The 14,878-nt window shown below is 35.7% G+C and overlaps 1 protein-coding gene across 11 annotated transcripts in view; it reads left to right on the top strand.

The window, feature by feature from the left end:
• The window catches only part of TUT4 (terminal uridylyl transferase 4), a 142,973-nt gene that overhangs the window by 45,020 nt on the left and 83,075 nt on the right, over nucleotides 1–14,878 (top strand). For all 11 annotated transcript variants that reach the window (XM_040470247.1, XM_040470251.1, XM_040470248.1 and 8 more), the window contains one exon: nucleotides 1,887–2,003. In XM_040470247.1, coding sequence (XP_040326181.1) covers nucleotides 1,887–2,003 — 117 coding nt within the window. The remainder of the gene's footprint in view (nucleotides 1–1,886; nucleotides 2,004–14,878) is intronic.

Below are 14,878 nucleotides of genomic sequence, written 5' to 3'. Positions count from 1 at the left end.
GAATGTAAACTGTGAGAACAGAGAATTTGTTTTGTTTGTATTTCCCCAGCTCCTAGATAAATGTCTGACATAGTATGAGCTAAGAAGGTATTTAGGGAGTTAAGTATTAGTTGTGGTTAGAAACTAAGAGGTAGGAGTCTCTGCAAGGTCTTAATTCATTCCCCAAGAAGGACAGATTTGAAAGAGTTTTTTTGGTTTGTTTTTTGTCTTTAAGTTTTTATTTAAATTCCAGTTAACATACAGTGTAATGATAGTGTCAGGTGTAAAGTATAGTGATTCAGCACTTCCATACAACACTTGGTGCTGATCATAAGTGCTCTCCTTAATTCCTATCACCTATTTAACCCATCCTCCTACCCACTTCTCTTTTGGTAACCAGTTTGTTCTCTGTAGTTAAGCATCTGTTTCTTGCTTTGCCCCCCCTTCTCCCCTTTGCTCGTTTGTTTTGTTTCTTAAATTCTACATATGAGTGAAATCACATGGTATTTGTCTTTCTCTGACTTTTTTTTTTTTTTCAAACGTTTATTTATTTTTGGGACAGAGAGAGACAGAGCATGAACGGGGGAGGGGCAGAGAGAGAGGGAGACACAGAATTGGAAACAGGCTCCAGGCTCTGAGCCATCAGCCCAGAGCCTGACGCGGGGCTCGAACTCACGGACCGCGAGATCGTGACCTGGCTGAAGTCGGACGCTTAACCGACTGTGCCACCCAGGCGCCCCTCTCTGACTTATTTCACTTAGCATAACTCTCGCTCCATCCATATCTTTGCAAATGGTGAAAGGATTTTTATACTACAAATCGAAATGACTGTCGAACTGAATTTTCCTTTTTGCTTGTTGCCTTGGACAGATTATTTAATTCTTGAGATTTAGTTGCTTTGCCAGTAAAATGTGGAGTCATTAAATGATGGCTATATTTATTTTTAGTCTGGTAGGATTGTTGGTAAATTTGGGGTGAGAATCTTTTTGTCAGGAATTGCAGCCTATTGAAGATCGATCTGAGATAAAAATTTAAGCATTGCTGCAATTTCAGTATAAGGCACTAGAAATAATATTTTAAATTCAATGTGTATTTATTGTGTTTTTATAATTTTTCATTGTGTAATCAATATGGATAGAGCTGGTTTTGGATTCAGATATGCATGAATTTAAATTCAGCATCTCCTACTTAATGTTGTATCCTTGTGAAAGTTACAAGCTGTATGAGCTTTTGTTTTCACATGTGTAGAATGAAGATAATACCAATCTAATTGGATTATTAGGGGTATTAAAGTGACAAATTATATGTGAAAACACCTAGTATGGTGCCTAGCACATAACAGGCCCTTTGAAATTACTAAGTTTTTAAAAATTATTTCAAGAGTAGATTTATAAAGTATGACTAAAGTACTGTGATAATTTTGTGTGTCAGAATTGTTCCCTTCGGAATAGTTGACTCAAGAGAGTATCCATTTATTCCCATGAGCTTGAGATTCGTTGGAGTGATTTTGGAACTTAGCTTTTGAAACTGTCTTCCATATTTGCAGTTCATTCTTTTGAAATCCCCTATTTGAGGGTGGATTTTATTTTTTATAATAAAAAGACAAAGTTTGAAACTGGTTTTTGGGACAACATTGGAATAAGACTAAGTAACAAGACTGACTTTTTTATCCTACATTGGATTCTAAAGACTATATTACATTATCATGTTGTTTGAAATTAGTGTATAATCGCCTATGGTGACTGTTTTGAAAAGGACAGCTATCTTTTCGGTATATAAGTACTGATTTGTTTATTAAAAATTTATTCCTTTAATGCCTATTTTTGTTACTTATATTTATGTCATCCAAATATATAGTCAAAAATTTACTTCTCTGTTTTCTGAAAATGTATTTTTTAACTTTTCAGCGCTCACCAGAATATACCAATTGCCGATATCTATGCAAACTTTGCTTAATTCACATTGAAAACATCCAGGGAGCTCATAAACATATAAAGGAGAAACGACATAAGAAAAATATTTTGGTGAGTTCTTTTTACAAAATATTTTATTTATATTTTGAATGGTAAAACTATATCAAAGATTTATTTATGAAACCAAAAATGAGGCATTTGTCCAGTCTTATATTAGTAACTAAAATGATAGCATTAAAAACTGTGATTGACTTTATCTTAGGTGGTCAGGAGGTTCTTTTCAGAGACCAGTCTTTTCATCCATCCTAAAGTATGTTGATTACTAAGTTTAAAACTGTCAGAGAGGGGCTCCTGGCTGTCTTATTTGGTAGAGCATGTGACTCTTGATCTCCAGGTTGTAAATTTGAGCCCCATGTTGGGTGTATAGATAACTTAAAAATAAAACCGAAATGAATGCATGAATGAATACATACATACTTACATACATACATAACTGTCGAGTACAGTCAGTCCACCTGATATTTATTAAGATTTTATGTGCTTGGTCTAGGCAGCGGTGAACAAGATAGTCGTGATTCCTACCCTCAGAGTGTCTAAAGTATTGGTGAAGGCGTACACTGAAAAAGAATTTAAGTATAACGAGTTTTATTAAAGGGAGAAAGGTGGTGCTAAGGAAGTGTACAAGAATGTTTTACATTCAACTGCAACAGAGACAGTTTATCTGAGAAAGTGTCATTTGAGTTGAACTTTGAAGTAGTTTAAAAGAAAGGTGAATGGCACAGAGGAGTAAGCTGAGGGCATTTTACACAAAAAAGTATGAATAAAGTTCTCTAAGTTAGGAAATGATGTGGCATATTAGGAACTGAAAATGTCTAGTGTGACTGGGGCAAAGAGAGATAGGACGAAAATGATGTGAGGTGAAGGTAGAGAAGTCCAGACCATGTAGGGCTTTATGATGATTAGACTTTGGGAATTCATAATTTTTTAGTTAGCTATTTTTGTTTGAACATTTCGTAGACATAGATATGAATAGTGTTTTTAAAAATGATTAGTATTTTAGCTATTTAATTTTTTCTTTTCAAAGTTGTAATATTAATACTATGTAATCTACTTATGTCTCAGTCTCTGCTGGTGTATTTTCTCTGAGAAATACTCTTACCTGATCTTCCCAAAAAGTCTGGATTAGGTATTTCTGTGCTTGCATAGCAGCTTGATCAGAATGTATTGTGCATGTCTGCTTTCTCTCCTTTTCTTCTACACTTTCAATATCCAGTATTCTAGCAGGTAGGTTTAGTGTCTTATTTTTGTTTCTATATTGCTTAGAACAGTGTCTGACACATAGTAGGTGTTCAGTACATCTTTCTTGAAAAAATGAATGCATTGAAGAAAATCAGAAATTTGGAAAAGAAATTCAGATTTTATTAGCCTATTTTGATTTAATTAGAGCTTCATAAGACTTAATGGAACAGAGACAAAGTGGTAGTTTAGGAGATAATAACTGAGAAATTTCAAGAAATGTTGAATGATGCTGCTCATTAATTCCAGGAACCTCAGGGAGTTCCAAACAAGAAACTTAAAAAGAAAGCCAATACACATTATATACTTTATAAGGAAATGTTAGAACATTACAAAAAAGCAAACAAACCTTAAAAACAGTCGTACTGGACTTCTGCTTTTGTTGAAATTGGAATAAAAAGGACTAGATTTACCTCACTCTTGAAATAACCAAAGGGGAAAAAAGAATAAAAATAGCTAACAGTGGTTTTCAAGCAATGAAGGACAGGCAGTGAATGGAAAACAAATGAGGTGAACCCAATGATTACTCCAGTTTGATTTCCATACTGCATTATAGGGAGGGGAACCCAATGAACTCCCAGAGGTGAGATGAACTTTAGTCCAGGGAATCCAGGGTGGCTAGAGTTTGTAGAATAGAATAACAAAAAAGAGAAAGCTTTTTTGTTGAAGAAACAAAAAAGAGAAAGCTTTCTTGTTGAAGAAACAAAAAAGAGAAAGGGGTGCCCAGGTGGCTTAGTCGGTTAAGCATTCCACTTGGGTTTGGCTTTGGTCATGATCTCACAGTTTGCTAGTTCAAGCCTTGCTGACAGCACAGAGCCTGCTTAGAATTCTTTCCCCGTCTCTTTGCCCCTCCCCTGCTTGTGCTCTCTCTCTCTTTCTCTCAAAATAAATAAATAAACTTGAAAAAAAAGAAAAAAAAAAAGAAATCCATAGGTGTAAAGACAGTCCCCTCAGAGTATTCAATACAGTACTGATTGGTACATGCATGTGAGAAAGCTGCCTAGAGCCAGGGAAAGAATCATCTGATGGAATTCAAACAGTGCTTGATGCTCACATAGGGCTTTGAATAGTAAGTACCTTGCCACTATCCAGACTGGAAAACCTTCATGGGCATTGGGTGGAGTATGCAGAAAGATTCTGTTTCAGGAGTGGGAAGTATATAACCCTAAACTAAATGCAGTCTGATCCTGACTAAAGTATTTAAAAGACAAGACCCAAAAGTACAGTTTCCAGTGTTTCAGACCAAAGGTTGAGAATGTTTATAGAAACACAGTATATCCATCACCACAAAAAAAGTTCATGTTGGCATTCAAAGATTATCAGGCATACAATGAAGCAGGAGAACACAAACCATGATGAGGGGAAAAACTGATTAAATTGACTCGAGAATTAGCAGAGGAAGACATCAAGGCAGTTAACTATATTCCTGCTATTCCAAAAATTAAATAGAGACTTGGAAGATATAAAAAAGATTACAATTGAATTTATAGTAATGAAAACTGCAGGGTCTAAGATGAAAAATACACTGGGTAGGACTAATGGCAGATCAGACGTTGGAAAAGAAAAAGTGAACTTGAACATACGATAATGGAGGCCATCCAAAATGAAATAGAAAGAGGAAAAAACTTGAAAAAAAGAAATAAAAGGTCACCCTTGAGCTCTGGGATAATTGATAATTTGTGTGCCAGTACACATATTCCAGAACACTGAAGAAGAGTATGGCTTCCTAATTGAGTCCATGAGGCCTATGTTATTCTGATACCAAAACCAGAAAAAGACATTACAATAAAAGAAAACTTAAGCCCTATATCCCTCATGAATAAAAATGCAAAAATTCTAAACATTATTTTAGCAAGTTGAATCTAAGAATAATTTTAAGGAAGAAATATATTATGACCAAGTGGGGCTTTATTCCAAGAGTGCAGTTTTGGTTTAGAAAACCAATGAATGTAATTTATCATATTAACAAACCAAAAAAACTATTTGATCATTTCAGTAGATGCTGAAAAAGCATTTAAAAAAGTTCTTATAAAAAGTCTCAGCAAGGGGCTCCTGGGTGGCTCAGTCAGTTAAGCGTCCAACTCTTGATCTTGACTCAGGTCTCAAGTTGATGAGTTCAAGCCCTGCATCAGGCTCCGCAAAGCTAGGAATAGAAGAGAACTTCCTCAATGTGATAAAGAACATCTATGAAAAACATACAGCTAATATCATACTTAATGGTGAAAGACTGAACACTCACTGTCTCCCTAAGATTAGGAGAAAAGATAGATACGAAAATGGTATAGCTTGGGACGCCTGCGTGGCTCAGTTAAGTGTCTGACTTCAGCTCAGGTCATGATCTCACAGTCTATGAGCTCAAGCCCCGTGTCGGGCTCTGTGCTGACAGCTCAGAGCCTGGATCCTGCTTCAGATTCTGTGTCTCCATCTCTCTCTGCCCCTCCCCTGACCATGCTCTGTCTCTCTCTGTCTCAAAAATAAATAAAAACATTAAAAAAAATGGTATAGCTCTTGTGAAAATAGTATTGTGTTTCCTCAAGAAATTAAAAGTAGAATTACTGGGGTGCCTGGGTGGCTCAGTCAAGCATCTGACTTCGGCTCAGGGTCATGATCTCATGGTTCATGAGTTTGAGCCCTGCGTTGGGCTCTGTGCTGGCAGATCAGTCTGGAGCCTGCTTCAGATTCTGTGTCTCCCTCTCTTTCTCTGCCCCTCCCCTGCTTGTGCTCTCTCCCTCTCAAAAATAAATAAATAAACATTAAAAAAAAAAAAGAATTACCATATGATCCAGCAGTTACACTTCTGAGTGTATGCTTGGAAGAACTGAAAGCAGGGTCTTGAAGAAATATTTGTACACCTGTGTTCATAGTGCATCATTCATAATGACTAAAACATAGAAGCCACCCAAGTGTCCATCTGTAGATGAATGGGTCAGCAAAATGTTATATAAACATACAATGGGTGATAAAAAGGAAGGAAATTCTGATATACTATAACATGGATGAATCTTGAGGACATTATGCTAAATAAAGTAAGCCAGTAACAAAAAGACAAATACTATATGAATTCATTTACCTGAGATATTTAGAATAGACAAAATCATAGAGAAAGTAGAATGGTGGTTGCCAGAACCTTGCAGAAATGAGGGAATGGGGAGTTATCATGAATGGATATAGAGTATCAGTTTTGTAAGATGGAAATTCTGTGGATGGATGATAGTGATGGTTGTACAGTATGAATTTACTTAATGTCACTGAAATGTACCCTAAACAGTTAAGATAGTGAAATTTATGTGGTGTATATTTTATGACATTAAAAAAATTGGAGAAGAAAGAAGATAATGTTCACTCTTAACACTTTTGTTCTATATTGTATTAGAGGTTCTAAAAGAAATAGCAAAACTGTATTTATAGACAATATAATTGTTTATATAGAATATTTAGTGAAATCTAGAAGTTAAAAAAAAGCCCTATTTAAAATAGCATCAAAATATGCAAAGCTTGTGTACAGAAAACTATAAAACATTCCTGAAAGAAACCAAAGAGCTAAATAAATGGAGAAATCGTCTTGTTTGGGTGTTAGAAGAATTAATATTATTGTCAGTTCTTTCTAAACTGATGAATAGATTCGACATAATCGCAGCCAAAATCCTGATTTAAAAACTGATTCTAGGGGCGCCTGGGTGGCGCAGTCGGTTAAGCGTCCGACTTCAGCCGGGTCACGATCTCACGGTCTGGGAGTTCGAGCCCTGCGTCAGGCTCTGGGCTGATGGCTCAGAGCCTGGAGCCTGTTTCTGATTCTGTGTCTCCCTCTCTCTCTGCCCCTCCCCCGTTCATGCTCTGTCTCTCTCTGTCCCAAAAATAAATAAACGTTAAAAAAAAAAATTTAAAAACTGATTCTAAAATTCATATGAGAACACAAAGGCTCTATCTAGAAGATCCAAAACAACCTTGAAAGAGAACAAAGGTGGAAGACTAATACACTTTATTTCCAGACTTAACAAAGCCACAATAATCAAGACAGTGTGGTACTGGCATCAAGTGGACTAATAGATCAGTGGAACAGAATGGTGAGTCTAGAAATAGGTCCACACATGTGTGAACAACTGATTTTTGACGTTCAAAAGCAATTCAGTGGAGAAATGATAGTCTTCTAAATGTATGGCTCTAGAATAATTAGATCCATAATTTGTACTGTATAAAAAAATTACTCAAAATGAATAACAGACATAAATGTAAAACCTAAAAGCATAAAATTTCCAGAGGAAACTATAGGAAAAAATGTTTATAACCTTGGGTTAGTCACAATTTTAAAAAATATGACACTAAAGGACACAAATGATTAATGAGACTTCCTTAAAATTGCAAACTTCAGTTCCTTGGAAGATACTATTCAAAAAATGATGATATTAGCTACAGACTGGGAGAAAATACTTGCAAATCATGTATCTGGCAATAATTTATATGTAGAAGGTAGAAACAACTTTGAAAGCTCACTAATAAGCATAATGAGCACTGAGAAATGTATAAAATTGTTGAATCATTATATTGTGTATCTGAAACTAATACAACATTGTATGTTAATTATACTTCAATAAAAAAATTAAAAACCTCAGTAATAAACAGTCCAATAAAAGTATGGGCAGAAGATTGGAGTTGACACTTCATTACAAAAGATATACAGATATCAAACACATGAAAAGATGTTCAACGTTCTGTATCTTTACATTAGGGAAATCAATACAAGAATAGCTAAAAATAAAAAAAAAATAACTGTACCAAGGTTTGTCAAGGATGTGGACCCCGAACTGTAAGTCACAAACAGTACTGATGGAAATGTAAAGTAGTACTTGCACTTTTTAAAAACTTTTAGTTATTTTCAATAATTTTTTAATTCAGATATAATTGAGATTTAATTGAGATACATAGTTTTAGGTAGACAGCATAATGATTCACTATACGTTTTGCAAAATGATCACAATAAGTCTGGTTGTACAGCACCACACATAATAAATTTTTTGTCTTGAGGTGAGAACTTTTAAGATTGACTCTCTTAGCAACTTTCAAATATACAATGCATTATTACTAATTGTGGTCACCATGCTGTATATTACATTCCTAAGATTTATTTATTTTATAACTGAAAGTTTGTACCATCTAATCACTTTCACCCATCTTGCTCATCCCGACCAATCAGTTCTCTGTATGTATGTATGTATGTATGTATGTATTTATTTTCAATATATGAAATTTATTGTCAAATTGGTTTCCATACAACACCCAGTGCTCATCCCAAAAGGTGCCCTCCTCAATACCCATCACCCACCCTCCCCTCCCTCCCACCCCCCATCAACCCTCAGTTTGTTCTCAGTTTTTAAGAGTCTCTTATGCTTTGGCTCTCTCTCACTCTAACCTCTTTTTTTTTTTTTTTTCCTTCCCCTCCCCCATGGGTTTCTGTTAAGTTTCTCGGGATCCACATAAGAGTGAAAACATATGGTATCTGTCTTTCTCTGTATGGCTTATTTCACTTAGCATCACACTCTCTGGTTCCATCCACGTTGCTACAGAGGGCCATATTTCGTTCTTTCTCATTGCCATGTAGTACTCCATTGTGTATATAAACCACAATTTTTTTATCCATTCATCAGTTGATGGACATTAGGCTCTTTCCACAATTTGGCTATTGTTGAGAGTGCTGCTATAAACATTGGGGTACAAGTGCCCCTATGCATCAGTACTCCTGTATCCCTTGGGTAAATTCCTGTCTCACATTCAGGTCCTTTATCCATTTTGAGTTTATTTTTGTGAATGGTGTAAGAAAGTGGTCTAGTTTCAACCTTCTGCATGTTGCTGTCAAGTTCTCCCAGCACTATTTGTTAAAGAGACTGTCTTTTTTCCATTGGATATTCTTTCCTGCTTTGTCAAAGATTAGTTGGCCATATGTTTGTGGGTCTAGTTCTGGGGTTTCTATTCTATTCCATTGGTCTTTGTGTCTGTTTTTGTGCCAATACTATGCTGTCTTGATGATGACAGCTTTGTAGTAGAGGCTAAAGTCTGGGATTGTGATGCCTCCTGCTTTGGTCTTCTTCTTCAAAATTACTTTGGCTATTCGGGGCCTTTTGTGTTTCCATATGAATTTTAGAATTGCTTGTTCTAGCTTCGAGAAGAATGCTGGTATCAGTTCTCTGTATTTATGAGTTCAGTTTGTGTTTTTTAGATTCCACGTATAAGTGAGATCATGTAGGATTTCTTTTTCTGTCTTATTTCACTTAACATAATGACCTCAGCATCCATCCCTGTTATAAATGTCTTTCTTTTTTTGGCTGAGTAATTTCTGTTGTATATATACACACATACACAATGGGAAGTATGTATCTATATCTATCACATTTTTCATTCATCCATTCATGGGTACTTAGGTTGTTTCCATGTGTTGGCTATTAGAAGTAATGCTGCAGTGAACATGAGGAGGTACAAATATCTTTTTGAGTTAGCGTTTTTGTTTCCTTTGGGTAAGTACCCAGAAGTGGAATTGTTGGATCATGTGGTAGTACATCCACTTTTGAAAACACTTCAGCAGTTTGAAAGAAGTTAAACATACACCTAATACACTATCAGCTATTCTATTACTATGTATTTACCCAGTAGAAGTGAAAGCATATGTCTGTACAAATACTTGTATACTAATGTTCATGGCAGCTTTATATGCAATTATTAGCCAAAAAATGCAGAGAAGCCAAATGTACATGAATAGGTAGGTGAAAGGATATACAAATTGTGGTATATATTCATACCATGTTACTCTGTTTGGCGTAAAAAGGAATGATCTGTTGATATATACAACACAGATGAATCTTAACATAATTAACATGAGTGAAAGAAGCCAGATAAAAATGAGTATGTATTGTGTGATTCCATTTATGTAAAACTCTAGAAAATGCAAACTAAACTGTAGTTGTCAAAAGCAGGTCATTGGTTGCCCAAGTATGTGTGTAAAAGGGTGGGAGAGTGGTCACAAAGGGATATGAAGGAATTTTTATGTGTGATTGATACATTTATTACGTTGACTACAGTGCTGGTTTTATGGTGGTATATGTATGTCAGATATCAGCCAAATTGTAAACTTTATATTTGTGCTGTTTATGTCAATTATATTTCAGTAAAGTACTTTTTATAAAAGCAGTCAAAAAGAAAAGGTGGAGTCACCCATAAAGGTGTATCTAACAATATCTTAGCACAATATCTTAACAATATCTAACAATACTAAGCACAGAATATATTGATGGATAAATGAAATGAGTTAACCTCCAAAAGACCCTCAGTAAATTCTAAAGGCTGTATTTTAGACTAAAAATGATCTTTGAGGAAATAAGAGTTGGAAGAAGGATTGGAGAGTTAAAGATACATCGGTTGAATAAAATGACAGTAACAACAACAATAGCATTCAGTTTGTCATGGAGAAAAATGCAGGCTAGTACTAAAATACTAACAATAATAGGATGTAAATTTTGAGAGGGTTATCCAAATTAAAACTTTAAAAAGATTTTCTGGTTTGGAGGAGAATAAAAGATACTGGTTTGTTTTAGATATTGTTAGGTTAAGTATCCATGTTGAAATACCTAGGGTATACATTTTATGAGTAGCAAAAAAGTATAACCTCTGAACTATTAGAGGTGGAAAGATTGAATAAGATAATGAAAAAGCCTCCATCCCAAACAATGGGCAGATTTGGGGTAGGGCACAAGGCTTGATGGTGTCAGGAAAAACAGATTAAAAAGCTCAATCATACTAATTTTATCCATATCCAAAAAGATAATTGAACTATATTTTCCAGTAAAAAGACTAATATAGGTTTTTTTTTTTAAATTTATAAAGAATTTATTGTGTACCTTCAGCTTGTGCTTTAGGTACTGCTGCTACGGAAATGTAAAAAGAAGTACAGCTCCATAACCTGTGGACATAAGGAGTTTGCGGGCATATAAGCAAATGGTTGATTGAGAAAGAATGTGGTTAAGTGTCATAGTAGATGGTTTTTAGAATATGGTATGACAGCAGATTGGGACTTATGTAACAGTTTGTGTAGTGAGTCAGAAAAGGTGAATAGAGAATATGATCCTGGTTCTTAATAATGTTAGCCAAATGTAGAAATGAGAATGTATCTTTATGGAAGAGAAACCATCACGTGGAGGGTTGGTTTGAGGCAAGAAATGGCAGAGTGTGTTCAGGAAACAACTAGTAGTTTAGCATAACTGAAGCACACAAAGGAGAGGATGAAATATATGGATAATTGGACAGTTAGGCAAAAGCCTGATCATGAATGAATATGTATACTTACACTGTTTGAATTTTATTTTGAGGTTTATGGAGCTTAATGACATGTATTTTGCAAACTCTTTCATACTCAAGTGTGAAAGAATCTTTTGAACCACTTGACACCTGTCAGAATGGCTAACATTAACAACTCAGGCAACAACAGATGTTGGCGAGGATGCGGAGAAAGAGGATCTCTTTTGCATTGTTGGTGGGAATGCAAGCTGGTGCAGCCACCTTGGAAAACAGTATGGAGGTTCCTCAAAAAAATCAAAATAGAACTACCCTACTACCCAGCAATTGCACTACTAGGTATTTATCCAAGGGATACAGGTGTGCTGTTTTGAAGGGATACATGCACCCCCATGTTTATAGCAGCACTGTCAACAATAGCCAAAGTATGGAAAGAGCCCAAATGTCTCTCGATGGATGAATGGATAAAGAAGATGTGGTATATATATACAATGGAGTATTACTCCGCAATCAAAAAGAATGAAATATTGCCATTTGCAACTACATGGATAGAACTGGAGGGTATTAGGCTAAGTGAAATTAGAGAAATACAAACATCATATGACTTCACTCATTTGAGGACTTTAAGGGACAAAACAGATGAACATAAGGGAAGGGAAACAAAAATAAAAACAGGGAGGGGGACAAAACAGAAGAGACTCATAAATATGGAGAACAAACTGAGGGTTACTGGAGGGGTTGTGGGAGGGGGGATGGGCTAAATGCGTAAGGGGCACTAAGGAATCTACTCCTGAAATCATTGTTGCACTATATACTAACTAATTTGGAAGTAAATTAAAAAAAAAAAAAAAAGAATCTTTTGAAAGGTCTAGGTTTGGGGAGACCAGTTAGTCTCTCATGATAATCCAGTCAGGCAATGATGAACATTTGATAAGAAGGAGTAGATAGTCAGAATGGAGTTGAGGTTAGAACTTTAAGAGATTTAGGATGTAAAGTTGTGGAGGTGGAGGCCTAGGATGTCTAGAGTGATCATAAGGTATTTGATTTGAGGTGTTATTATAGGTTGTGGTGCCATTTACTCAGGAAATAGAAAAAAAAAGTTTTTGAATATACTGAATTTGAAACACTTGCAGGGTATTTCAATTAGAGATGTCCACCAATAAGTTGAATCTAATGATCTGGAATTTATAATAGGAGCTACAAATTCAAAATTCAGATTTGGTAATCTTTAGCATATTGAAGTCATGGGTGTGGGTGAGATAACCCAAAGGAACCAGGAGAGAAGATCAAAGAATACAAACGTTTAAGGGACTAGTAGAAGAAGAGCAACCAATAGACTGGAGAATGATCAGGAAAATAGGAAGAATAGAGACAGAAAGTAAAGACCTGGAGGCCCAATAGCACATATAGTATTTTATTGCTGGTAACTATTTAACTATGGATATTGCCTAAAATTTTAGCAGAAGTAGGAGGAATGGTTGGAGGAGGGCTTAAAAAGGCAAGCTGAAACTAAATTGCTGTGAATTCCTTATTAAAAGGATGGGGCATTATCTTATTGGTGCCCTTGAAGGTGTTTTGGTTTTTTTTGTGTGCCATTGAAGGTTTTAAAAAATGATTTTTATTGCAGTAAAATACATATGACATAAAATTTATTATTTTTTCCATTTTTAAGTGTACAGTTCAGTGACATTAAGTACATTCACATGATTGTACAACCATCTGCACTATGCATCTGTAGAACTTTTTATCATCCCATATTAAAACTCTGTACCCATTATACAGTAACTCCTCATTCCCCTCTTCCCTTTGCCCCTGGTTTTGTGTCTGTGTACTTGGCTAGCTATTGTAGGTACCTCATATAAGTGGAATCCTACAATGTTTGTCCTTTTCTGCAAATTTCACTTAGTATTTTATCTTAAAGGTTCAACCATAATGTAGTATGTATTAGATTTCCTTCCTGTTAATGTTGAATAGTAGTCCATAGTACCATATTTTGTGTATCCATTCATCCATCAATTTATTCTATTTGGGTCATTTCTACTTTTTGGGTATTGTGAATGATACTGGTATGAACATTGGTAGAGGAAATACTTGTTCGAATCCCTACTTTCATTTCATTTGTGTATATACCCAGAAGTGGAATTGCTGGATCAAATGGTAAATACATGTTAAATTTTTTGAGCAACTGCCATACTATTTTCTACATTGGCTACACCATTTTAGATTCCTACTAGCAATGCCCAAGGGTTCAATTTCTCTATATTCACAAAACTTTTGTTTTTTTCTGTTTTGTAATAGTTATCTTACTAAATGTGAATTGGTATTTCATTGTCCTTTTTATTTCCATTTTCCTAATGATTACTGAGGTTGAACACCTTTTTGTGTACTTACTGCCCATTTGTATATCTTCTTTGGAGAAATGTCTATTCAAGTCCTTTGACCACTTTTGAATTGGGTTGTTTTCTTGTTGTTAAGTTTTAGGAGGTCTTTATATGTTCTGGATATTAATCCCTTATCATATATGTGATTTGCAAATATTTTCTCCTATCCTGTGGGTTGCCTTTTTACTCTGTTAATTGTGTTGTTTGATGCACTGAAGTTTGATTTTCATAAATTCCAATTTGTCTAATTTTTCTTTTTTTGTCTGTGTGTTTTTATGTTTCATATCCAATAAATCATTACCAAATCTAGTGTCATGAAACTTTTCTGTTTTCTTCTAAGAGTTTTATAATTTTTCTCTTACATTTAGGTCTTTGATCCATTTTGAGCTAATTTTTGTATATTGGTATAAGATAAGGGTCTATACTGCATATGGATGTCCAGTTTTCCTAGCATGATTTGTTGAAAAGCCAGTCCATTTGCCATTGGACAGTCTTGACACCCTTATTAAAAATCATTTGGCTATATATATGAGTATCTATTTCTGGGCTATGTGTTTTATTCTGTTGACCTATACATCTGTCTTTATACCAGTACCATACTGTCTTGGTTACTGTGGCTCTTAGAGTAAGTTTCAAAGTCAGGAAATGTGGATTCTGTAACTTCGTTGTTGTTTTTAAAGATTGTTTCAGGGGCGCCTGGGTGGCGCAGTTGGTTAAGCGTCCGACTTCAGCCAGGTCACGATCTCGCGGTCCGGGAGTTCGAGCCCCGCGTCAGGCTCTGGGCTGATGGCCCGGAGCCTGGAGCCTGTTTCCGATTCTGTGTCTCCCTCTCTCTCTGCCCCTCCCCCGTTCATGCTCTGTCTCTCTCTGTCCCAAAAATAAATAAACGTTGAAAAAAAAAAATTTGGGGCGCCTGGGTGGCGCAGTCGGTTAAGCATCCGACTTCAGCCAGGTCTCGATCTCGCGGTCTGTGAGTTCGAGCCCTGCGTCGGGCTCTGGGCTGATGGCTCAGAGCCTGGAGCTTGTTTCCGA

This window comes from Herpailurus yagouaroundi, unplaced genomic scaffold (genome assembly GCF_014898765.1).
Source record: "Herpailurus yagouaroundi ecotype Mexico unplaced genomic scaffold, PumYag 77, whole genome shotgun sequence".
NCBI classification, from domain to species: Eukaryota; Metazoa; Chordata; class Mammalia; order Carnivora; family Felidae; genus Herpailurus; species Herpailurus yagouaroundi.
This window is presented reverse-complemented; position numbering and strand designations above follow the sequence as displayed.